The sequence below is a fragment of the Penicillium canariense genome (genome assembly GCF_028826845.1).
Source record: "Penicillium canariense strain IBT 26290 chromosome Unknown utg000007l_segment0_segment0, whole genome shotgun sequence".
NCBI classification, from domain to species: Eukaryota; Fungi; Ascomycota; class Eurotiomycetes; order Eurotiales; family Aspergillaceae; genus Penicillium; species Penicillium canariense.
This window is the reverse complement of record NW_026622734.1, coordinates 2,562,405-2,588,000: the sequence shown is the minus strand read 5'-3', so window position 1 is coordinate 2,588,000 and position 25,596 is coordinate 2,562,405. Positions and strand designations below refer to the sequence as shown.

Genomic DNA, 25,596 nt, shown 5'->3' with positions numbered 1-25,596 from the left:
GGCTAAGAGGCTACCTGAGAACTGGCCTCGCATAGGCCCACAACCATAGAGGATTGGCAGTTTTGCGAGTGATTCGTGGAGAATGTGGGTCATTTCAGAGCCAAGCTTGTCCGCAAAAGGTTAAAAATTGCGGAGTGGAAACAACTTGCGATCACAATGATTTTCTTCTTATCTTCCAAGGCAGGAGAATGCGATCGCGATAACTACCGAATGGAGGAGATACCAAAAATGATAAGGCTGGCCATATATAATATGATGAGAAGAAGCGCGTGTGTCAGTCGTGAATTTGAATGATTTTCCAGCACTGCAATATCACTGCCCTTGCTCACACATTTGAAGAGAACGTCATTTCCGGATATGGCTTCATCCAACACAGTTCGGGTAGGAGCCGTTCAGGCAGAGCCAGTCTGGCTCGACCTTGACGGCAGTGTCAACAAAACCGTTGGCCTCATTGAGAAGGCCGCATCGGACGGTGTCCAGGTTCTTGGATTCCCCGAGGTGTGGATTCCAGGCTATCCATGGTGAGCGCCGAAATATTGTTTTTGGTTCTCTGAAGAATTACCCTCCCAACTCCCAACATCGGAATCGCATTTTCTGGGCCTAAATCTATAGTCTCTATCATCATCAAATTGAGCTTGTCAACAATTTTAACTAACAGCCAATGTTGTGGGCGGTCTAGGAGCATGTGGACTTCAGCAGTCATCAACAACACACACATCATCCACGAATACATGGCAAACTCGATGTCGCGGGACTCCGAGCAAATGCGGCGCATTCAAGTCGCTGTTCAAAAAGCCAAAATGTTCGTCGTTCTCGGATTCAGTGAGCGAGAGGGTGCCAGCTTATACATGGCGCAATCTTTCATCTCCCCGCCAGGGGAAATCGTGCACCACCGCCGCAAGATAAAACCAACACACGTTGAACGCACTATCTGGGGAGAAGGCCAAGCAGAGTCGCTCAAATGCGTTGTCGACTCTCCGTTTGGCAAGATCGGGGGCCTCAACTGCTGGGAACATCTCCAGCCACTGCTGAGGTACTATGAGTACTCACAGGGTGTCCAAATCCATGTGGCTAGCTGGCCAGCCGAATTCGAGATGCCCGACCCGGCAAAGATCAGCTGGCTCTACCATGAAACAGGAGAGGCAAGCTATCGAGCGAGCCAGTTCATGGCTATTGAAGGCCAATGCTTCGTGCTCGTAGCAACTCAGATCCTGACTGAGGAGAATCTCGATAAAAACAACTTGACTGGGAATCCGGTCACTAAGACGCCCGGAGGTGGCTTTTCCATGATTTTCGGGCCCGACGGAAAACCCTTGTGTGAGCCGATCGATGCTGGGGCTGAGGGTATTCTGACGGCAAATGTAAACCTCCGAGACATTGACTACCCCAAGGCATTTATCGATGTTGTTGGCCACTATGCTCGGCCAGATCTGCTTAGTCTCTTGGTGAACCCAAGTGTGGACAAGCATGTAACCATGATGGAAAAGTAGTTAGTATTCTGCCCCTATTGAGGCCGCTGGGTGACTGCATTTGTCAGAGACTCAGCACAATGGACTCTTAGCTTCTCATTGTGTCCGACTGGTAATGACTGAGACCTAGAGGTATATTGCGAGTGAGAAATGAAATAAACCACTTGGAAATATTTGGAGGAGTGATTGGATCAAAGCCACGCCAATAATAATTCGCAGACCACGCACAGGTGGCACAAGAGGTTTTGATAGCCTGCGAGCTCTGCAGTATCTCGTCTCATTGCATTTTTATCCACCATCTAAGTGCCTAAGCCAATTTCAATCTGTTTTCCACTTACAGTACTTGTGATTAGCTATCATTAACTAAGGAGTGGGTAACAAAATCAGGAGTTTATTGGTTTTTAAGCTCCCCTTAGAAGCCATTCCATGCGGTATACCAGCCTTGTATTGACCGTATATTTACGAGATGCAGGTTCTGGAGGCGTAGTCGCCCATAGTTGGATCGGAAGTATTAATTGTAACAGTCCATCCCTGAGACACGCTATGTACTTACATGCGCGACGCACTGCATCTAATCGCCTGGGAGCGGACCGAATAAGACTATCTATAACCCTCCGATCTAATGTATCCCACACAGTGGCTAAACAACGCCTGAAATAGGCCCATATTGACCAAATTTGGACATAGCTCAAAGACCTTGAGTTTTAGAAGCCTCCAGACCGGCTTAATTGGGTTAAGATCAGGAGAATATGGCGGCTAATCTAACATATAGATCCCGTGTAGTTCAAACCAATCCAGCGTAATTTTTTGCGCGATAAATCTTCGCGTTATCTTGTTGAAGAATTTAGCTAGGTTGATAGTGTTGTATAGGGCCTTTTTTGAGCGTATCTAGATAGGAATCTACCGAATATCCTTCTCGAAGCGCGGTAGGATCTCATTCTATAATAATCAGTTTCGTGCGCCCACTAATCCATATTGTAGCGCGAACTATCTACGAAATATCCTTGACATAAGGTTTGAGATTTACAAGATCATATCGATAGGCTTTAGAGTAGAACCACTAGACCTAACGCTTAGTATTCGTATATCTCCGCATAATAGAACACTCTTCCGAAAAGATTATATCTTCAAGACCATTTCCCTCAGCTAAAGTAGACTAATCCCTTATAAATTTATACTACTTCTATATAGTCGGTCTCGATAGTTATCCTCGCTTTCTTGAACTTCGTTTATAAAGTTAGTAGGTATTCAAAATTCTCTAAATTATATCACGATTAGGATTCCTATCGATATCCGCGTGTAGGACCTTATAACTCTACTAAGGGTTCTAGCGAGCTATCCAAAAGATCTAACGATAGGCTACGGGTAAACTTTTGTGGGCGACCGCTTCGAGAATAAGATTTGATATCTACGCGTTATATAAAGCGTTAAGCTATACGCGTGATAGTACTACGCGAGTAGCTAAATTAGTTAGCCAGTTTACTAACCGATATACGAATTTCTCTACTATATATTATAGTAGAACGCTACTTAGGGGATAATTTAGCGTTTTGTTTATGGTTTCCGCTTATTTTAGTGCCAAACGAACTTGTAGCCATAATATAGTGATGAAATTAAACATAATGGTTAGGGAAGACACGGTATAAAACGCGCTAAAATCACTGGCGTGTTCCCAGACTCTTGCGCTATTAGTGTAGATAGGCTGCGTGGCTAGGGAGCCAACTTAATGCGCGAGGAACGCCGAAAGGAGGAATTTCGGGGAAATGCTAATCGGGGAGGTACTCTCCAGCCACCGCGGTCCCGTCCCGGACCCCGGGCAGCTCCACAAGCTCGATACCGATAGGATTTTGATAATTCGTAACGAAAACTTAGAAGCGTGGCTGACTAGGTGACAATAATCGGCCACGTGGATATGCGCCGTTGCATTCTCCAAAAGTCTGTCCAGGACCACACCCGTCCCGTAAACGACAGGGACTCACGCATCAGGCGGCACGAGTCGGATGTAGTCTTACCAGAATAAGAACTTAGATGTCCGTTTATTTACGGCATGATATAACCCTCGAGGACGTGAGAGGCACGGTAATAACCCGTATTCTAGAGAAGAGGCAGGGCACGTGTAGGAGATAAGCCTTTGGTTGTGACAAGCTTCGTGGTAACCGATAGTGGCCCACACTAGACCGTCGGGAAACAATTGTGGAGAGGCTGGAGTGGAGGGTGAGACATCCGAACCAGTAATTTGACCACCACCAAATGTGGGAATTAATGCACGTGTAAGTAGTGGGCGCTTCACAGTAATACTCTGCACGATGAGTCGCAGGTGGTGAAAAGGTTTGATTTGTCTTACCAGAAAGCGGCCCACTTAGGACAGGCACCACATTTCTTCCCAGCGAATCACTTCGTCGCTAACTCGGCGGCGAATTCAGCATCCAAAGTTCTTGGTAAGAAAGAATCGTTGAAAAGACTTCTGTAAGTCTATCGAAGCAAAAAGCCACAAATCCCTACAGTATCCCGCTCCACCAGTCGCGCTAACGTAGTTCATGGTGATGAAGCGCCCCTTCTGCTTTGGGGCAAGATCAATCTCAGGGGCATTGACCATCTTTCATAAGCCACTTGAGTTGTATTTAAACAATGACCTGGCTCCGGCGGGCCGTCTTCACCCTGACCTGGCTAAGTGTGCTTCGATCCGGGCTCAATAGGTGACATGATTACTGTTGATGCCGAAAAGACCGAGAAGGTCGCTAACACGACCCTCGAGGAGGAGCTGCAAGTTGCGCCCAAGAGTCGCTGGGCACGAAGCTGGCCAATCATTGCTTGCGGTGCTGGTCTCTTTTCCGATGGTTACCTGAACGGCGTATGTTGCACTGAAACGTCTTGAAATCCGTTGTCGGGAGAAACACATCTAACTGCCCAGTATAACAGGTTATTGGATCTGTCGATACCATCTTGTCTCGGATTTACCCCGACAGCTACAAGAATTCGGCCGCCCTCCGCAATGTCTCCTCTCTCGTCTTCGTTGGCGAGGTGGTCGGCATGTTGATCTTCGGTGTTACCAGTGACTACTGGTCGCGCAAATGGTCTCTGATGGCATCTACTGTGCTGGTCATCCTCTTTGCTGCACTCAGCGCCGGCTCGTACGGGGCCAACGGCAGCCCAACCGGTCTCTTCGCTGCTTTGACGGCCTATCGTTTCTTGATGGGTATTGGTATCGGTGGTGAATATCCCGCAGGCTCCGTTGCTGCGGCAGAAAGCACGAATGAACTGAAGGAGGGCCATCGCAACCGTTGGTTCATCTTCTTCACCGACTTCATAATCGATTTTGGCTTTGTTGTAGCTGCATTCGTTCCCATGGTTCTTGTTCTGATCTTCGGAGAGGACCATCTCGAGGCCCAGTGGCGCATCGCCCTTGGTCTTGGTGTTCTTCCGCCACTCAGTCTGGTCTACCTCCGTCTAAAGCTCCAAGAACCTGAAGAATTCAACCAGGAGCGCATGCACCGTTTCCCATACGGTCTGATCATCAAGTAAGTTGACCGTTCACCTTCTGATAAGTAAACAAATCGTTAACCATACGCCACTATAGGTATCATTGGAAAAATCTGGTAGGCAATCATCGTCCCCAATATAGACCTCCGCTCCCCTTGACTTAACATATTGCAGCTCGTTGTGTCTCTCGTCTGGTTCATCTACGACTTCTCAGTATTTGCCTTTGGAACCTATTCCTCCGTCTGGCTGGCAACTATCCTCGGGAAAGAAGCTCCACTGTGGCATACTTTTGGCTGGAACGTGGTGGTTAACCTCTTCTATTTGCCTGGCTCGTTGATGGGCGCATTCGTCAGTGATTGGATTGGCCCGCGCATGTGTTTGATTCTCGGAATGACTGCTCAGGCCGTGGTTGGTTTCATCATGTCGGGCTGCTACGAATTTTTGTCGCTTCCTAAGAATGTCGCTGGATTCGTTGTTGTCTATGGGTAAGCTCATGATCAGCGCCCACTGTTTGCCTCTATCTACTGAGCGATAAGACTGACAAGTGTAGTATCTTCCTTTCCCTGGGTGAACTTGGTCCCGGTGATAACATTGGCCTCCTGGCTTCAAAGACTAGTGCGACTGCTGTCAGAGGCCAGTATTACGCTATTGCTGCTGCCATCGGTAAAATTGGCGCCTTTGTCGGCACCTATGTGTTCCCTATTCTCCAGAACAACCCCAATCCTATCGCCGCTGGCCAAAATCCATTCTTTGTTGCCAGCTCCCTTTGCATTTTTGCCTCAGTGATTGTCTATATAGGCTTGCCCCACATTGGACAGGTGAATTTACAGTTGACTCTTATTTGTCAATAGATTTGTATACGTGACTAACCCTTTCGCTAGGATACCATGACCAAGCACGATCGCGAATTCCGGGAGTATCTGGAAGCCCATGGATACGATACTTCTACTCTTGGACAACGCACCGAGTAAATATCTGAGCAAGCCAGAAGGTTATGGGATGATGAGGAAGAGTGATATAACCGTATTACCTCAATTTAATGGTGAGGCTAATATTTGCGCAAGAAAGAAGCTCAGTAGTATACAAAGATGAGATAAAACTGAAGAGAAGTTGAGGCGATTGAGAGAGAAGAGAGAATTGTATTAGATTGATAATAATCAAGACTGATAATAATTTGTACTGGGATTTGCAGGGTATTTTGTAGATATATTGTATCACGTGCAGATCTTTTCCGAATTGCATGTGCTTGGGATATGATAGATCTAGATGCATATCATGATATAGACCACTCTAGTCTATATAGTCATATAACCTTTATATTAACGTCTTGTATCAATCTATGTTACGACATTGTCCATGGACCTGCGCAAGGGGTTCATCTGCAAACCCGCATCCTCATGTACAGGTGCATGTGATAATGTTACGAAATGTGTCTCCCCATGAAGCTATTCCCACCATAGGAGATCACGTCGCTTGGCATTCAACACATAGATTCCCTAGCCAAGCCCCATCGATCCCCCTCCTCTTCCACTTAGGTATCCTTGGGCTACCCCGCTCCAGGAAGGTGGTGTACCTCGGCATAACATTTGTCGCTTACATGGCGAGACACCACCGATATCCCTCCACTAGTATAAGAAGTCTCCCATCTTCTCATCTCTTTGATTCCTTAAGAATCAGTCTTTGTTCTATATTGACATACTGGTCCCTCCTTACCTGATTGACAGGCCCTCTACCCTGCAAGTAGATAGCCGTAACAGATAGATCGTCTCAGTTAGATCGCACAATCCTTATATATAGCCACGCGGGTTCCTTGGTGGAGTAGCGATTAGTTTGGAATACACAGACACATTACGTGGTTCAAGGCATCGCCTTGTGTTCTTCACTCGTGATCCAAGTCATCGTATAGGGCTCCTAACAGGAGGTCCTAACAAGATCTGTCCGATTTTGATAGAATTTTTGCTTTGGCAACTTCCAGAGGTTCTCGATTGGATTGAGATCTAGGGAATAAGATAACTAGATCATAATCTCACGTCCTAGGTCCGCAATATACTCACGTATGATATAAGTAGTGTGTGATAGAGCTTGTCTTGCTGAAAATTCGAGTTTAGATCAATAAGTTGGTAGGATTCGACGGTATAAATTAAATATAATAAATCGATCGACCGTGAATTGGGATCTCCGGAGAATGCGAGAAGTGCAGTTCGTCGATGTGTACCAGAAAATAAGGCCCAAAATATCTGTTTATGTCGGGATATATCCTTCTATTAGCGGAGGGATGACATCCCTTGCTTGGTGTACGTATTCTTGCGCGAAGCTGCGGCTCTGGTGTTGTAGTGACTACCTAGTGTCGACGCATGGGATTAAGGGGTATCTTGGAACCTAACCTAAGAAAAAACATCTATCTACATGAATCAATTGACTTTTGCTTTACGAGCATATACACTGTCCACTTACCTGTGTACACGGTATCTAGCTGGTGATACCAATAGTTTAACTTGAAACACTTGGTATGGAGTTGGTTGAACTTTGCCTTGAACTGCTTGATCTGAGGGACGAATAAAGGACCATTAGGATCGTGGTCCGATTCCACGTTTAACTGTACATTCATCAGACCAGAAAACACAATCGAAATCCTCTCTTGTGTAGTGTTGATACTGTAGAGCCTATTCAAGTCGTTTTTCGGCCTGGATTTGGTTTAGGTAAGGCCGTTTCATGACTCACCACTTCCGGATATTCTCTGTATAAAGAAGACGGGTAATTGAGTCCTTTTTTGCATTTAGAACTGACTTTAGATAGAAGATCTTTGTACGTAATACGTGGTGCTTCATGGATCTTTTGGAGGAACTTTTGGCGGTGTTCTTCGTCAAGAACTTTTGGACGTCTAGATCACTGTAAAGCTTGCTCTTTATGATGAACTCTTGATATTAGGTATGTCGTCTTGATTGTTGATAGTGGTATATCTAGAAATTTTCTATGAATCCCTTTATAAGACTAACTAGCAACCTCTTTTAACGTTATGATTTGTGTAAGTCGATTTGGGTCTACTTCTTGCCTATAGCGACGTGGTTGATCAATAGCTGGTGTTGTAGGAGGCCTATGGGGTGTAGGCAGATGGCCCTTGGGCACTAGGCGCGGTGGTAAGGTCCTGTTAGCACATGAAGGGATAACTTACCGCTAGCAACTGATTGGTTGCTGATGGGCCTATATTCGTTTAGTATTTCATATATAACAAGGCTGCTGGGCAGCAATGCAGGCTTTCTAACAGCTGAGTAACAGAGACATAGCGAGTAGCGGTGTGTCTTATGGTGTGTTTTTAACAGCGTTTCGCCCCCATCTTTCTACTGAATCAATTAATATCATTCAATTGTATTGGTTCCGCTTGATATCATTCGTCGTCTTTGCATACTAGGCTATATAGTATTAGCTTGCTATGATAATGCCCTACCTATCCAAAAAGATCAAATGCGACTATGACCGATATTCAGAGGAAAGCGCTGCGTATAGTTGCCTCTAATACACGTCCAAAGCTACCTAGAGAGCTTGTGCGGCGTGGTTTCAAGAGCAATTTGGTCGAAAAATTGATCGGACGACGGTTTATCGAACCTTTCAGCTCAATACGACTACCTGGATAACGGCTAAGCTGGGACTAAATCGAGGAAGTCTACCGCACATTGGCCACTTTTAGATGAGGCTTTATTCTAGTGGAAACGACGTCATACAGAAAAGGGGTTTCCTATGACTGGGTTCCTGGTTCGTTTGAAAGCTGCAAAATATTGGAAGAAAATACCTATGTACACATACCTTTCAATGCCAATACAGACAGAAGAGAAACCCCTCTGTGGGGGAAAAATTGACGGCCACTTGGAAAATGCGCGTCGAGTAGTGTGCAGCCATCCTGAAATTGTAAGAGAGCTTTCTCCCTCCCACGGAAAGAAGTGGTTCAACGGACTCGGAGAATAGAGACGAAATGGACAAGACACGAAACAGCAACAATGGGGTATCTGCTGGTCAGTAATCCCTGCCTCAGGCAGAGGAACACTGATATGCCAGAAGGAGAAGAGAACAATGAGAGTCGTTACGGATACAAGAAGGGGAGGGGGAGGACAAGAAGAACAAGAACCGCGGTCAATTAGGCATCCACCACTGAAACGCCATCCCCAGCGGGAAGTGTAGCTGAGTTGTTCTGGGACGGCAGCTGCCGCAGCTCCGGCTCGGGCGACGCGCCTTTGCCGTTCATGCGGTCGAATTCCAGGGTCTCAGCCAGCTCGGCTGCCATCGGGTCAAGCTCTTCTTCCTTGAGACCGGTGGCCAGGGCCACAAGTTTACGGTGGACGTCAAACTTGGTGCTCACGCCCGCATCGGCGGTCTGCTGTGCAAGGTCTTTGACCGCATCACGACGCGTCTTTTGGGCTGTGATCAGGGCGCGAGCAAGGGTGAACCGCTCTATCAGCTCCTGCTGACTGAGAGAAGATGGATCGGGCTTCGGGGTCTCGGCAGGGGCGCCGTTGCTCAGCTGCGACGAAAGACGGGCATGTTGCATCTGCTCGAGGAGAGACTCATAGTGAGCCCGCAGCTTCTCGTATCGTTCAAGCTGGATGTCGCTGGGCTCAAGCTCTGCCTCCTTTGCAGCCAGTGCGGCCACTTGTTTCTGAATCTTTTGGCGATCTGATTCCAGTTGTTCGTACAGGGCCTCCGGGTTGGCGATGTCGTTGGAGTCTTGGTGGGTTATCTTGGAATTGCCGTAGGTTACGGCGAGTCTCTTGTTTGCCTCAGACATGATGGTGCCAATCTTTGAGAGCAGCTCGGAGGTGACCGCGGAATCGACCGGCGGCGCAACCGAATGGCGATCCGAAGGCATAAGATCGCCTCCAAGGCCATCAATCTGATCATTGGCCATGGTGACAGAGGACGGGGCTGGTGGGATATCGTGGTCTGCGTGGTGAAAACGTTGAGTGATGCTGGTGGCCGTCTCCCCCTTCTTGTTCATGAGGTCGCCGGCGCGAGGACAATGGGTAAGGAGCATATTGACTAGTCGAAATGCGCCGTTGCGTGCAGCCACCAACACAGCGGTGTCGCCGTTGTCGTCCTGACATGACAACAATAAATCAATCTCGTCTTGCGAACAAGATTTGCATAATTTGTCAAGAGTAACCTCGCAGTAGTACCTCGAACTCTTCCACTTGCCCTTGCTTCTGGTAGTTTCGGAAATATGATGAAACAGCGTCGCACCAAACCAGTCTCTAAATGAGATGGTATCCAAGAGCATATCTAACAAAGCCGGGAATGTGCGCTTCTCATAGTTATTAGTGAACAGAACAGCTCGCACGAGCGGGGTTTCTTCGTGAATAGACAAAACTTTCATATTAGCCCCTCTACGCAGGAGATCCTGCACAATTACCAGGTCACCCATCGCACAAGCCCAGTGCAAGGCCGTATTTCCCGAATCATCAATGGCACGATCAACTTGGAATTGTGCGGGTGGCTCTGGAGGCTGAATGCGCGTGGCCTGAGGAGCATCGCCCACGGTCATAAAATAGTCCAAGAGCTGGTCACCATAGATGATATGCTCCTGCTCGCTAATGGACATGACAGATGCCTCATTCACTCCTCGCTTGCGCTTGCGACCTCCATGCTGGGACATTTGAAGCATGTCTTCATCTGCGACCATGGAGGATGATTCAATGGTTGCTTGTTCAATTGACTCGTTGTCATCGAACCCAGCGCTCATCTCATATTGTTCGTGAGGGAGGGTCGGGGGGCCCATGCTCCGCTGTGGCTGTACAACATTAAAAATCTCTGCTGCAGCAGTGCGGTTGGTAGATTTCCGTGGTGCCCTCGGCTTCGAGGGAGCCGAGGAGTGTTTTGGTGCTGGCGGTGGACTCTGGTCTCCAGCGACATATTCAAAGATAGGAGCTAGTTTGGTGAATATATTGTTTCGTTCTGCAAGCATGCGGGCTTCCGGTAGTGGGATCCATGTTCCTGTAACAGGTGGTCTTGTTAGCTAAAGGCATCCTTCTCGTCCAAATACTCAAAGCCATACCCTGGTATTTGCCGTAACCGCCTTGTACTTTTTCATGCACACCCTTCTGCACCTCTCGCTCGAGGATTCGAGTTCTCGCGGGCTTATCAAAGCCAGCAGCCTTCAAAATATGTGTTGCATTAACCCAGTCATCAGCCCTCCGTCGCATCACACTGTCGCCATCGATTTTGAACTCGTACACCGGGACCTATATGGAATGACCAGGTTAGAAGTGACCGAGGTAAACAGCAATGACCAAGGTCCTTTTGCAGCAGAAAGGGATATATCGGATAAGGTACATACACTGCTATAAGTAGCAGAGTAGATAGTCTCCATTGCCGCCATGATGAGTTGTCGCTGAGCGCTCCCGACGAACCAGCACGTTTCCAAACAGCGATCGTGGCACGCACGTAGGCGCCCCAAAACACCTCAAGGATCCACAAGTCAATTGAATCACGATTACTTCAATGTTCGACACATTGCATGCACTTAGGGTCGGACCGGGGGCGTCAGGACACGGTTTGCTGTGTGGAGCTAGGGTGGCATCGCAGAGACGCGCAGAGACGCGATTAAAACCACGTAAAGTGGATTTTAGGAGCTAAACCTCTTTCGGGTGTACTGTCACGTGCTTTCGGTCACCATGTCTGTGGTCATGTGACCAATATCGGGAAGCAAAGGCAACATGGAGAAACGGTGCAAACCGCCAACTCTCGCCGTCCTCGCCCTGTCTCTCCTCTCGCCCCCGCCATCTCCACCCCGAATCCTACCAAAATGACTGTCGTCGAGTCGGTCAAGAACGCCGTGGGTCTTGGGGAGACCTCGGGTACGATTGCCCGGTTCAATTGAGCCAATCATCCGAGCCTGGATCTTGATGACCTGAAGCTAACGTGATGCTGTCCAGCCACCCGCAAAGAGATGTCGGAGGCCCGTCTCCCCATGCAATATCGCGACTCCTGTGCACACCTCCTTATTCCGCTGAACCGCTGCCGGCAAGCCGAGTACTACCTTCCCTGGAAGTGCGAGGTACGCATATCCCCGATGGCCGCGTTTATGCTCGACATCAAATTCCTCAACACCTCTCTCTGACGAACCACTTGCTAACCAATGTGTTTTTGCTGCTTCAGGACGAACGACACTCTTATGAGAAGTGTCAGTACGAGGAATTCAAGAAGCGCGTGGCCAAGATGGACGAGCTCCGCGCCTTAAAGGAGGGTGCTCGCAGCAACTAAGCTTGTCAATTTTGTGATATGTTTTCGCGCGGTCAGGACTGCTGAAAAAGCAGCAGGTTATGTACATAGATGATATACCGAGACTGCTCATGGACTGCCTTTTGGCGTTGGGAACTCCCAGGGCATTGGCTTGCCCCTCTCTCGGCTCTTGACAGAGCACTTCGAATTTCCACCGCGGCCTATACTATTCAATACCGGACGTGACTCCTATCTGCTGCGGACAAATCAAAGCTGAAAGCACACTTGATCGCTTATGGTCTTCAAGTGCCCCGCGAGAGACCCTAGGTGTATCACATGCGATTGGTCAGTCATTCGTACCTTGGCTAATTTTAGCATGACAATATTGTGATACGAGTATTTGTCGCTCTGTAAGCTACAGCATATGCTGTTGTGGGTCTGTGCTAGGTCGCTAATCACCCTAGTCGCGAGAAGATATATTTTGTAAATGTCAATTACTGATCGTCTTCCTATTTGTCAGCAGAATGTCCATTCTACTGACTCTCTTACCTAACCCCATAGCTTGTCCTCGTATTGACAGGGTCCGTGGCTTGCAGACCCAACTGAGCCCTGCAGGTGGTAGTTGCGCGATTGTTGGACAGTTTGGCTGTGCCACATATTGTCGTCGGTGCTATGACTGGGATATGGCGTGGCGCGATATGCGCCCGTTAGTATGCAGGGCGCTCGGACTTTGACATTTGACCTCAAGATTCCATAGAAGCAGAGTCTGCCATGAGTGCATCTTGAGTCAAAGACAAATAGAATCGAGGACAAGGCCCTCGAGAAATTAGGAAGCATCATATACTCCCCTAGGAAACGCGGAGCCATCACCTGATTGCTTAGAAATCCGCCCGCCGTTATCGCCTGTGCCCCGCCGGAAACTGTTGCGGCGTCTGAAAATTCCCCCTCATGCGAGAATTCCAAAGAACCGGGCGGAACGCGGGGACTATGCGCCGCTGGTCGTCTTCTCCTTAAATCTCTCCTTGAGCCCGCTTACGATTGTCATCTTTTCACCTTGCCCGCGGGGTGCACCTCTTCACCTCGGTCTATGATCGAGAATCCCGCTTATTGACTCGCTCTTCCATTACCGGGGACTGTTGGAGCGCATTACAAAGAATTGGCGGTCCCATACGAACACAATGGGTCTTCTGTATGTGCACTATTGTGTAAATATCGAAAAGCCAAACCGTGACTAACTTTCCTTTTTCAAGAGCGTTGGGTACCGCACTCGAATGGTCAGAGGCCAAAAAGAAAGCTGGCCAGGTGCGCCAGTGGGGAATTGAGGTATGCGAGAAGAGGGGTATCCTTGGCGAACCACCCTGACTACTTCATCGGCGGGGTATAGGGCTGACGGGTTACGCAGCAACTTCTAGCGAACTGGCGGCGGGCAAAGGGCAAAGAGCGCGATGCTCTCCTTTGGGGCGACGAGGTAGGTTGACTCGATTTCCACCTCAGCCGATTACCTGATGCTTCAAAAGCTTACTTCTTCACTTTGCATACGATAGGTCGAGTACCTCGTTGTAGCCCTCGACGACGCAGCCAAGAAGGCCCGGTTGTCTCTCGCCCAGGCCGAGATTCTCAAATCCCTCGCACAAGATGAGGCACTATGGAAGGCAGGCTCCTGCAGTAACGGTGGGAATGGAGACCAGTATGTCTAGCCTGGCTACCAACCCAAAAGTGAGACCTATTTCTTACAAATCACCAGCGACGGCGAGGAACCCCCGCACTTCCATCCCGAGTTCGGCCGTTTCATGCTCGAAGCCACACCAGGACAGCCCTGGGGTATTGGGTTTAAAGATCTGCTGAAGGTGGAATCCAACATGAAGTGGAGACGAGAAGTTGCAAAGGCACACATGGCACCGAACGAGTCCCCTATCACTTTAACCACCTTCCCTCGACTGGGAACAAAGGACGACTATATCCAGCCATATTACCCCCCGTCTGGGCCCGCACTGCGCTCACAATTTGTGCCCGACGAAATTGCCAATCCACATATCCGTTTCCCGACATTGGCGGCCAACATTCGCTCTCGAAGAGGGCGCAAGGTTGAACTGAATGTGCCGGTCTTTAAGGATCGAAATACCCCTTCTCCATTCAAAGATCCCACTGTCAACTACGACCTTCATCAGTGGCCCGAGGATGCCGATGTTCGCAACGGTGCCGCCAAAGACGACCACGTCTATATGGACGCCATGGCCTTTGGCATGGGCAGCTGTTGCTTGCAAATTACCTTCCAGGCCAAGAATATGACTGAAGGCCGGAAGCTTTATGATCAATTAAGCCCCCTTGGACCAATTCTACTCGCTCTTACTGCTGCAACACCTATCTATAAGGGATTTCTTGTCGATACGGATGTGCGCTGGAATCAGATTAGTGGAGCAGTGGACGACAGAACTCCTGAAGAACTTGGTGAAGCTGTGAGTGTTTTTTTTTTACTTCCGCAATTCGGTTTCACTATGGGCCTCGCGCGCTAAATCTTACCTAGCCCCTCAAAAACGATCGGTGGAGGATTCCCAAGTCTCGATACGCTTCAAACTCTACTTATATTTCCCAAGATCCTCGATTGCGCAAGGAATATCTGGACCCTGATCTAGTGATTGACGAAAACATTAAGAAACGGCTAATTGAGGGAGGCATGGATGATTTGCTTGCTACCCACTTCGCACACCTCTTCATCCGTGACCCGCTAGTCATCTTCTCTGAGGACCTGGAAGAACTCGACTTGAACAAGGGAGATCATTTCGAGAACCTCCAGTCCACGAATTGGCAACACATGCGATTCAAGCCCCCGCCATCAGACAAGGACGATATTGGCTGGCGTGTTGAGTTCCGGTCTATGGAGATCCAAATGACCGACTTTGAGAATGCTGCTTTCTGTATCTTCATCGTTCTCGTCACGCGCGCTATTCTTAGCTTCGATCTCAATTTCTATATACCCATCCAGCGCACTACCGAGAACATGGAAACGGCTCATGCCCGCAACGCCGTGCTGGATCAGAAGTTCTACTTCCGCAAGGATCCCTTTGTGCGCCGAGCACCCAGGCATGCCGCGCAGCATTCGTCCAACAACAGCGCCTTTTCTTCTACTACCTCATCTGCAGTCAATACTCCCCCACCATCTCCACCCCTTGGCCCCGTTGAAACAGAGTACGAGCTGATGACCATCGCTGAGATTATCAACGGTTGCTCTGACGGATTTCCCGGTCTGATCCCCCTCGTGGAGTCGTATCTCAACAGCGTCAACGTGGACGTCGAGACACGATGCTTTCTTGCCAGCTACCTCGATCTGATCCGGAAACGCGCCGACGGCACGCTGTGGACTGGTGCAAAGTGGATCCGCGAGTTTGTCGCCAAGCATCCGAGCTACCAGCATGACAGCGTCGTTTCTGAAGAGATCACTTATGACCTCATCAAGGCGGTCGAGGAGGTGACTGCCCAGGAAGGGAAGAATGGCAGCGTTGGCTGGGAGTTCCTCCGGGGCAAAAAGAATTAGAAAGACCGCTTTTGCACAAGCATACGCTGATAGATATTCTTGGGATGTTCGTGAAGGCAGCATTACAGAGATGATGATGTGATGATGATGATCCTCTATTAAACTGATGCCGCCCAACTAGTGGCATTAGAGAGATCATGACTCCATTTTGCATGTATTCTGTGTCAAGCAATCAAAGAGGGAACCCTCTAAGACTACAGATTTAGTTATAATTGGACAGCTCAATTGCCCTCCCCTAAAGCTTGTCTATCTATAAGCACTTAGTGCAAAAGCTAGATTTCAGTGGATCGACCCATCTCCTTCTGCTAATACCTGCGCCCCTTTGTACTGCGCAAACTAAGAGTAGGCACAACATGATCACACAACGTGGATCGATGCAAAGAATGCTGCAATGGCAATAGCATTTCGTTCCAAGAAAAGATATAGATATGACGGGGGGAAACGACGAAGCCAGAGTATAATGACCGAGAGGATGTCAGAGAGTAAAAGCTCTAGACCTTTGAACTGGTCTTATGACTGCGCAAGGGCTACACTGTGCTCCGCCAGTGCGTTGTAACTTACCTCTGCCATTAGCTTGTCAAGTTTTGAAGGTCAACGAAGAAAATTGGAATTATTGCTTGTCGCTTGGGTATAACGAGATAAATACTAAATAGTCAAGTAATACATAATTTTCCTCTCACACAAGAATCATCTCGCACGTCCATAGCTCCATTCCATATCCTTCCCGGCACAAATCCAACAAACATCAATTCGGACCCTTGACGGTGACAGGGCTTTCCAGCTCTGTCACAACATGAGTATTGCTCAGCTCAGCAGCCGTAGTATCACCCTGGAGCTCGACCAACCGGACGGGACCTGTTGCGGATCCCGGTGCAGAACGGGTCGGTGCCGCCTTTTGTGCCGTTACGGCAGTCAATCCAGAGCCCAATGATGCGGGCGTAGTATACGATGATGGAGACCCATAGGAAGGGTCCGTGTATGCCATGCTTGGGCCCGCAACAGGTGGCGCCCTTTGGCGCTTTCTTCGACCCATGAAGAATAACAGCCCCCCAATTATAGCAACGCCCGCAACCACGCCGATGACAATACCCGCGATTGCACCACTGGATAGCCCCGAACTAGACGAGGAGGCAGAAGCAGAAGCAGCAGCGGTGTTATTTGTGGGTGTTTGAGTAGCTGCCGAGGCACTGGACGCAGAGGTAGACGTGGTCCTCGTTGAGGAAGTGGATGTAGTGGTTGTGGCTGTGGAATCGACCTTGAATGAAAGGATCGGCTTGCTAGCATTCTTGTTGAAGATGTGCGTCGCATAGCCCCCCGGAGGGCCGGAGCAATCTGTATTTGAATACAGCGAGATAGCAAAGGGACCTTCCTCAGAGTCCCACTCGAACAGCTCACCCTGTGCATTATTTATCTGTGTACAAGATTTGGGTTGCTGGTCATGTTCGACGAAGGAGTCATTCGATGCATTGCGCCAGACAAACGTCCATCCATACGCCGGCTGTAGAACGGATAGGACGTGCAGCGCTAACAGATATAACGTTAATTCCATCTGATAAGTGATAAGAATAGCAGGTGCAAGATAAAACGTTCGCATTCAGCCTCAGCGAAGGTTAGTTATGTGGGAGTCCACAGGGCGGGATTTATGTCGCTGCAGACAATGTGCAAGGGGGCGATGGGGGGGAAAGGGGGAATAGACTCAGAGACACCTCGTATTCACTGTACATGTCTATCATCATAGCTGAGCATCGTCGCGTTCCAGTGGATGGAGGGGATCCTTCTGATCTCCGATCCCTACCATCTAGGGCAAGCGATCTGCGACCTTGTCATGCACGATTCGCGAGACGTCCCCTCACTGGGGACAGGTTGGTGAATCTTAATATTCTTAGCAGCGGCGAAGGCCCTTTACGGTTGATCAGATAGCGATCGCGAGGACATTCTAATGATTGGAGACTCAGAGATGTGTTTCGGTCTCCAGTCCCGGATTGGAATTTAGGAAACATTTTGCAAATCCAATTCTGGTCCGTCTCAACATTGAGCCCCTCTGCAGATCACCTCGGAATGATTGCAGATGCCTGCAGCTGAAAACCTTTTCGTACCGCGGGTGTTGGGATTGGCCCTGGTGCTCAGAAAAAGTGGGCGGTCTCATGAAGTTTTTTTGGACGGGGAAGTTCAGGGCCACTCGATACATTCACTCCTCGCGAGCAAAATCAGCATAGGTCCAATGCAAAAGAGAAAAAAAAAAAAAAGACTAAAAGGAAAGCTCCTTGCAGAGGAGCGACTGAACTGTTTATCTGGCTCCCCGCAGAATGTGGTGCGACGGAATACGAACGTAACCGTCAGCTTCGTGTTTATGAATATCGGGCGAGACATCTGACTTGGGAAGTGACTGTCACCTTCTGATATTGTAAAATCCTAAATTGGACTGACTCACATTCTTGGAGTCTCAGTTCTTGATCATGATTTGACTGCAGCACCTTGTCCATTTGTCCCGGGTGGGAGATCGGGGCTGGGAGAGTCATACGGAGGGCCAACCTTTAGCGAGGAGAAGCGCGTTTAGCCTTTGATCTGCTCCAAGCGTACAGAAAGGCACTCTTGACTGAGACTGGTCCCGCGAATATGTATGTGGGTAGCATATAAGACATCAAAGTCCCATAATGTCGCCTCCCGGAGCATCCACACTCTGACACAAGTATATAGATACTGCAAAGATCCAACACGATCATTATGCTCTAGAGAATTGCTTAAGGCACAGAATTCATCCCTGTGTATTCGAACATAAACCTGCGAGATTTTGCAGGATTCCCTTGTCCCGGAAACCAAGGCATCATTATTATTACCTGCAAGAGTCTGAAAAGTCCCCTGCCAGCTAATTCCCCGAACAGTCAATCACCCCCTGATCCCCAGAATCCCTAAGATTCGCCTCGAACCAAGACAACATCCGCGAATCAGAAACTGCTGTCAACACTATCAACTCGGCCCTACCATTCAAGACTAAGGCTTGTCTTCTCTAACTTCCGCCAGGGCAAATGATATACATTGGGGAGGGCCACGAAGCCAGAAACTCCTCTCCGGATAAACCTCGGTCTTCACTGACCTCACAACGGCCCAGATCATCACCCTATCCCCAATCCGGGCATTCATCCGCCAAACTTCAACGCTTTCGATATTGATTCTCCGCATCAACATCCTGCAAGCAGGCAATGCTGCACCGCTATGAGAGGCCCCCATTCCACCAGTCTCACCAGAACGGTTGTCCCGACTTCCCCGCACTTCGGGGCTTGACGGCTGCCGACGGCCCTGCGAGCTAATGCTTAGCAGGCCACACGAAAGCCAACGGCAATCCATCACGGCAGATCGTGACCGTTCTCAAGGCACAATCTGGCTGACTTGCATCGTCTTCCCGTGAAGCGAGCGCTGATCGTGCACAATTTGGGTGTGGGGCCTAGTGGTACCTTCCCCGCAGGATGTCCATTACCCCGGAGATTTCTGGCAAGATGTCTATATGAGCACTGCTAGCCTCGGGCAGAATGTCCGATGTCCAATGCGCAGGATAAGGTAATCTCAAGGCAAGCTTTTTACTATGTTCGCAGTGGCGATCGGTTTTCTTGTTGGGTGGACGACCGTCCATGCAGCTCCTAGCGGAAAATCCGCTCCCAATGTCGCCGTTCGCAATGGAACGTATACTGGGGTACACAGTACGACATATGGTCAGGACTTCTTCCTGGGTATGCCCTATGCGCAGCAGCCTGTGGGCAACCTGCGCTTCACCGTGCCACAGCCATTGAACGAGAGTTGGGATGAGTCGCGCGATGCGAAAGAGTACTCTGATATTTGCGTTGGATACGGGGTAAGTCTTCTCCTCTGCCCCTATGATGGAATCCCTCTGACAATGCAGCAGACGGACTCGATTTGGTATCCCCAATCCGAAGCCTGCTTGACTCTGAACGTCATCCGAGACTCTTCTGTCCAGGAAAACTCCAAGCTCCCCGTGGGAGTCTGGATCCACGGCGGCGGATTCGTGATGGGATCAGGGAGAGACGAGCGGTACAACATGTCTGCTATTGTTGAAAACTCTTACAAGATTGGTATTGCCCCACGCAAACAAGCCTATCTTCGTCTCCTGTGAGATAGAGGATTCACGCTGACTCATGAATGACCGTCAGGCAAACCATTTATCGCCGTCACCCTCAATTACAGGCTCTCTGCTTGGGGTTTCATCAGTTCGAGCGAAGTGTCCGGCAGCGGTAACACGAATCTCGGTCTGCGAGACCAGAGACTGGCACTCCAGTGGATCCAGGAGAATATCGCCGCCTTCGGTGGTGATCCGACCAAAGTTACAATATGGGGCGAGTCCGCTGGTGGCATGTCCGTGGGCTACCAGTTGACGGCCTATGGAGGCCGAGATGATCAGCTGTTCAGAGCCGGCATCATGGAATCGGGGGGTTCTATTTCGGCTGGTGCCAATAATTACACGACATACCAGTCTTCCTATGACACTCTGGCTGCCAGCCTCAACTGCTCAAATGCAGTGGACTCGCTGCAATGCTTGCGCGAAGTTCCTTTTGAGATCCTGAATTCAGTTCTGAATGGGACTGATGGCTCCTCTGTCTACAACTTCTCTCCTGTGTTAGATGGGGACTTCATAAGGAACTGGGGCAGTGTTCAGTTGAGTAACCACGAGTTCGTCAGGGTTCCTATCATCTCTGGGACGAATATGGATGAGGGGACTGCCTTTGGACCCACGGGAATTAATACCACCGAGCAGTGGTATGAGTATCTCACTGGTGTGTCTGCAGTATCCATAATTTGCTTCCATTACTGACTCTCGCCTAGACGGTTCATTGGGCAGGCAATTGCCTACGTCCATCGCCCAGCGCATCTTGGAACTATACCCCGACGACCCGTCACAAGGTATTCCAGCATTCCTAGGCGACCAGCGCGTGCCCTCAATGGGCTACGAATGGCGACGAACCAGCGCCTTTGCGGGTGACTTTATCATGCACGCCAACCGACGTCGACAATGCGAAGCATGGGCCGAAGTCGGAGCACCAGCCTACTGCTACCGATTCGATGTGCACTCTGCCGACGTCCCCCTGATCGTGGGAGCGACGCATTTCGAGGAAGTCTCATTTGTCTTCCACAACATCGCGGGGCTGGGCTATCATTACGGGAAACCTTTTGCGGGAGTACCGCAGTCCTATATCGATCTTAGTACCATGATGACGAGCATGTGGGCGTCGTTCATTCACGATATGGATCCGAATTCGGGCGTGGTGAACAGGTCCGTTCATTGGCAAGCCTATGGAAAGAGTCAACCGGTTGATCTGTTGTTCAATGCGAATACAACCAGCCACATGGAGGCGGACAACTGGCGCAAAGAAGGAATTGATTATATCAATTCTATCGCGACGGCTGTCTGGCGGTAGATGGAGTTTACCCGATGCCTCTCCTATTTAGGCTCGGCTCCGCGGTTTATGGTTGGTAGGTGTACTCCGTTAGGCAGTAGAGCGAGATCCACATAGTGATCGCAGTACAGTTTCCCTGGTTCGTACTCCTTGGGGGAATATCAGTGATAATTCGCGTCTTGTCAATGCCGCCAATGCCGCCAAGGGTGGTCCGTAGGTCCAGAGTTGGAGTACCGGCCCATTATTCGCAACACTCAAATAGGACTAAACATTCCACGTGCTCCCCAGATCGGTGTTCCACGGCCGGATCGATCTGATCTGGAACCGAGGCCCGTCGATGATTATTGGTTTATTCATCGATGGAATCTGGCCCCCGGATCCGATCGCGTCCGATTGGGCCGAACGAACGCCGTTTGCTTTGCCAGGAACCAGACTAGCGGGATTCCAAATCCCGAAGGGAAGCCCAGAAACGAATCTGCCCCGTGATCACCAACATGGCCCAACATCGAAGTTCCACCGAGCCGACCCTGACGAGCAGGACGATCTTACCGAGCTGGAGCCTTGCCGAACCCGCCGATCGGACACCCGACGATTGAGAACTTGTGTGGGGGTCGCGCACGACTTGCCTTTTCCGCCCACATTGAGTGGTTCCCATGGAGCTCGGGACTCAATAATGTCTCTCGCGTCGACCCCATCCACCATTGAATTTCGACAGGTTTGGACGACGGAACACGCTTGAAGTATACTAATAGTACTAAGTGTGGAGCGCCTTCTCCGAAAAGGGACTAGAGAACTGTAAGGACCACCAATGCATGCATACCATGGCCCTTGGACCCCAACCACGAGCCGCACCGAGACCGGCGCGAACCAGACCACACTAAACCCGCAATACCACAGTGGAGATAACATACCGGATGTCACATCCAGCGCGTCAAAAGCACAGGCGCTTAGCAAGTGGAGCCTCCGGGGCCTCCTCTCCAACAGACACGGTAGTATTTTGAGAATGCTGGGCAGGACGAACTATTTTCTGGTGCAGTTCGTCTCCATCGTGAATGGAACCCTATCTGCGGCCCCATCCGATCCAGGCTGCAGCCACTTTTGCCGGAAGAGAAGTCCGTCCAGTGGTTGTACATCCTGGACATTGGATACACGATTGACTAGTGACGCGGCCCTCCGTCCCACGCCACGATCGAGCTCTCCGGCAGCCTTGACGCGAACGAGAGAGGGTGGGGCCGGGGCAACGAAAGAAAACAAAGCAAAGCCCGAGGCAACAAAGAAACGCCAAATCAGGCAAAGGCCCATACAGAGGATATTCGTACCGCACAAAGAAACACACCGCCATGCGAGATGCTGCATCCCGCGCGTGGGATTGTCTGCGAAGTCGATCCGAGATCCCCCGTCAGCCAGCGGAGCCCTCGATGGAGTACACGATCACCGCTGCAAGTCGAGGTCGAGGCATTGTGTAGCAGACCAGACCCCGTCGTGATGTTCATCAGCCACCGCCGATAGTTCTTCCTGCCGTGCCACAGCGTGCCACTTTGGACGCGCCGGACTACGAGGTTCGATCGCAAGGCCGTTTCGTCCTGGGTCTCATGCATGACGCATGCCATGGGTAAGGGGAGATCTCAGGTTTGATCGATCTGGGGGGCCGTGTTGCGTCGAGCAGATTGCAGGAGGCGATCTCGGATGCCTCCCATCCTCCTCTCTCTCTTTCTCGCTCGCTCTTCCTGCGTGTCCCTAGCATGACCCGTGAAACTATTGCGCCTCATACAGTAGTGTCAAAAAAGGTATGGCGCGGCATAGGACTGTTGTCTCCTCTCGCGGAGCTGACCGAAGTAGTGTACATCCTACGGCGGGACCGATCAACGGGAATCCCGTATGGTATCAGGCCCGCCTACCCATGTCCACAGGACGTCGAGAACACGAAACGTGGATGGCTCCAACGCTCTGATCCCTGTTCGCTCCCGTACTTCGTCCGCTGAAGTGCGTCCCCAAAAGCCCCTCAAATCAATAGTTCCGTCCCGGCCGCCTGGGCCATCGGTGCATCTCCACCGCGGCGCCACTAGTGACCTCGATGCCCAACCCAATTTCCCACGCCAGATAGACTTTCGACCATCGAACAGCGCGTCCGTCCGCGGGTTGCGACCCACGGTCCTCAGCCGCCGCTAGTGACCCGCGCGCCCGGAAACACAGAGTGGATTTCACCGTGCTCGGGGAATGAGAGTCGACGATAAGCGAAGTGAGCTGGGAATAGTGCGGGTACCGTGGACTATCGGGTCGACTTGATATCGAGAGATACAAGATACAACCGCAGTCGGACCTCGACGCTCACAACAGCGGCCGGGGATCAGAAGAAAAGCCGTTGGCTTCGGCAGTCGGGCAACCGAGCGCACTGTTTCTGCCTCGGTAGATTGTTTTCTTCCGGATAGATCCGATGTGGAACGCGATCTAAAATGAGATGACGCCATGTCTTTGCAGAAGCCGAGGACGGCGCACTGTGGAGGGAAAGTATGCGGCGGACAGAGTACGGGGTACTCCGTACTTCGTACACGGTACCTGAATAAGGACTACGTCGCCGGTCTCAGTTCAATAGTGCGCCCAAAAAAAAAAAAAAAAAAAAAAAAGGAAGAAAAAAAGAAAGAGAAAAGCACCGGCCCCACGCCGCGAATGACGCAAACGCAGAATCCGCAGAGAAGCGCAGAAGAACAAAAGCAAAAGCTAGGGATCCACCGCACCCATCAAAATCATTAAAACAGCCCCCAGAGCGGGAAAGGGGGAGGCCCGGGAGCCCGGTAACAATGAATTTGCCGATTGACGCCCATATACTCCGTACTCCGTAATCTCCACGATGATGATGGGACCCTCCGTGCGACTAGCACGACTGGAGCGGCAGGAAGTCAAATAGGGCAACGACCAGAGACCGCCTTTATTTTTAGTTTTATTTTTAGTTTTATCTTTAGTTTCATTTTATTTTTATTTTTATGTTTATTTATTTGTTGTACCCGCGTCCTGCCAGGATCGCATTCGTGGCTCAAAAATAAGGTCCGAAGAAAACAAACAATTACCGTGGCTCATGCTCGAGGAGCTTTTGACCGACATTTCGGGACGCCTTTCAATCCGATCGACTGGGGCCCAGGGATTATCCATGTCGCATGAACGACTCGGCCCCCGTGTGGGACTCCACCAAGGAATCGCAACAAAGAAAGTCCCTCCATCCCTGCTGAGACCACGTAACAGGGTCCCCGGGATAGGAGCGATGAACCCGAGGGGGAACCCTAGTCAATCAATAGTGGGAGCGCAAATCTCGGGACGATCGCAGAGCAGAAGTGGGTTGGTTGGGAAGGGCGTGGGAACCGAAAAGGCTTGTTCTTCAGGGCACAGGCTCAGGGGTCGATCGGGACCAGCATCAAGTCCATCTCACCATCCTAGGATCTCCCACCCTCTTCTGAGGGTCAAATCTAGTACTCCGTAATGGGGTCGCACTTCCCACCGACCGTGCGGTCATAGGTGGAGAATGGATCTCCTGTGCCGGCCTGCTGCCCGAACTCGGCGCCCTCGGGCACTTCTGTAGTGGTACGAGAAGGGTTGAGGCCCCGTCCCTCGATTTGGCCGTGCTGGTCTCTGCAGCCGTTGATGTGCGCGGCTAGCACAATTCCTAGCCACGACATCGACGGAGTATGTAGGAGGTACTCCGGACCGAGCCCCTTCCCACGGGGCCTCCTCCACTCGAGGGAGTACACGAGGGCACAGGCTGACTGGCCATCACAGGGCTATGGTCTTGGATGCCCTAAATCTAAAATCTCCAATCTTCAATCGCTCGGAAGCGGATGGCTGCGCAGTCGTGTCATGCGCGGCGTTTGGATCGCGATCTCGGCGGGGGCCCGATCTCGGGACGGCGATGCCATGCGCTCAGAAGGAGCAAACACCACCTGGCCGGGCAGTTTGGTTTTGGGAGGGGGAGAAGTGGATATTCGGTTCGACCGGATATGTGAATCTACTCTTTTCTTCTCTTTCTCTTCTCGGTTTTGGTCGGTCATTTGCCTCTATGGGCAGGCTAGTGGTGTCTAGTTGCTCGTCTATCGGAGTTTATTTTGAGTCCCACGTTGTATCGCCATGAGGTAAGCGCCCGGGAATTAGGAAACTTCACGATTCCCACAGTTTGGCTCGCACTAGGGGGTGCGATGGGCGGATTAAGCTGTGTTGGCTGAATTTCGAGGCGATCCTAGCCCAAAATAAATAATAATCAATAAAAAAAAACTAAAAAAATAGGAGCTGATCTAAATGACGGATGGGGGTGGAAATAAGTTGGAACGCTCAAAGCACACTCAGTCCAAAACGAACGAAAATAAGGCAAGACCCCTGGAATTTCAAATTCAGCAGTAATAATTCTCCGTGGCTTTCTTGGGGGAGACCCTTTGGCGTTTCTGATTTCGTTCGTACGATGTACCGTCACGAGATGACAGACGATCTCCACAGGGACCCCATCAGCCAGTCCCCAAAGAGG

General features: G+C 50.3%; 8 protein-coding genes across 8 annotated transcripts; 5 read left to right on the top strand and 3 right to left on the bottom strand.

Moving 5' to 3' along the window:
• Positions 1-357: 357 nt before the first annotated feature.
• On the top strand, positions 358-1,490 carry N7482_009944 (carbon-nitrogen hydrolase family protein; the record flags this gene model as incomplete). Its single annotated transcript, XM_056692068.1, has 2 exons — positions 358-521; positions 680-1,490. 2 exons carry the CDS (start codon positions 358-360, stop codon positions 1,488-1,490), a joined length of 975 nt encoding a protein of 324 aa, XP_056539774.1.
• A 2,680-nt stretch (positions 1,491-4,170) lies between these two features.
• Positions 4,171-5,920, top strand: N7482_009943 (Glycerophosphodiester transporter GIT2; the record flags this gene model as incomplete). Its single annotated transcript, XM_056692067.1, has 6 exons — positions 4,171-4,320; positions 4,389-4,987; positions 5,047-5,065; positions 5,124-5,434; positions 5,500-5,767; positions 5,831-5,920. The coding sequence occupies 6 exons, from the start codon at positions 4,171-4,173 to the stop codon at positions 5,918-5,920; spliced, it is 1,437 nt and encodes a 478-aa protein (XP_056539773.1).
• A 3,158-nt stretch (positions 5,921-9,078) lies between these two features.
• N7482_009942 (putative APSES transcription factor) lies at positions 9,079-11,313 on the bottom strand (the record flags this gene model as incomplete). Its single annotated transcript, XM_056692066.1, has 3 exons — positions 9,079-10,928; positions 10,990-11,176; positions 11,272-11,313. 3 exons carry the CDS (start codon positions 11,311-11,313, stop codon positions 9,079-9,081), a joined length of 2,079 nt encoding a protein of 692 aa, XP_056539772.1.
• Positions 11,314-11,739: 426 nt separating this feature from the next.
• Positions 11,740-12,197, top strand: N7482_009941 (NADH dehydrogenase [ubiquinone] 1 beta subcomplex subunit 7; the record flags this gene model as incomplete). Its single annotated transcript, XM_056692065.1, has 3 exons — positions 11,740-11,791; positions 11,870-11,991; positions 12,093-12,197. The coding sequence occupies 3 exons, from the start codon at positions 11,740-11,742 to the stop codon at positions 12,195-12,197; spliced, it is 279 nt and encodes a 92-aa protein (XP_056539771.1).
• A 1,136-nt stretch (positions 12,198-13,333) lies between these two features.
• On the top strand, positions 13,334-15,687 carry N7482_009940 (glutamate--cysteine ligase; the record flags this gene model as incomplete). The annotated part of the gene is made up of 6 exons (XM_056692064.1): positions 13,334-13,344; positions 13,406-13,478; positions 13,558-13,623; positions 13,700-13,842; positions 13,900-14,611; positions 14,680-15,687. 6 exons carry the CDS (start codon positions 13,334-13,336, stop codon positions 15,685-15,687), a joined length of 2,013 nt encoding a protein of 670 aa, XP_056539770.1.
• Positions 15,688-16,432: 745 nt separating this feature from the next.
• On the bottom strand, positions 16,433-17,236 carry N7482_009939 (EGFR-like transmembrane domain-containing protein; the record flags this gene model as incomplete). The annotated part of the gene is made up of 1 exon (XM_056692063.1): positions 16,433-17,236. The coding sequence occupies one exon, from the start codon at positions 17,234-17,236 to the stop codon at positions 16,433-16,435; it is 804 nt and encodes a 267-aa protein (XP_056539769.1).
• Positions 17,237-19,267: 2,031 nt separating this feature from the next.
• Positions 19,268-21,113, top strand: N7482_009938 (uncharacterized protein; the record flags this gene model as incomplete). The annotated part of the gene is made up of 4 exons (XM_056692062.1): positions 19,268-19,534; positions 19,586-19,772; positions 19,851-20,471; positions 20,521-21,113. The coding sequence occupies 4 exons, from the start codon at positions 19,268-19,270 to the stop codon at positions 21,111-21,113; spliced, it is 1,668 nt and encodes a 555-aa protein (XP_056539768.1).
• A 3,437-nt stretch (positions 21,114-24,550) lies between these two features.
• Positions 24,551-24,760, bottom strand: N7482_009937 (uncharacterized protein; the record flags this gene model as incomplete). The annotated part of the gene is made up of 1 exon (XM_056692061.1): positions 24,551-24,760. One exon carries the CDS (start codon positions 24,758-24,760, stop codon positions 24,551-24,553), a length of 210 nt encoding a protein of 69 aa, XP_056539767.1.
• Positions 24,761-25,596: the final 836 nt, after the last annotated feature.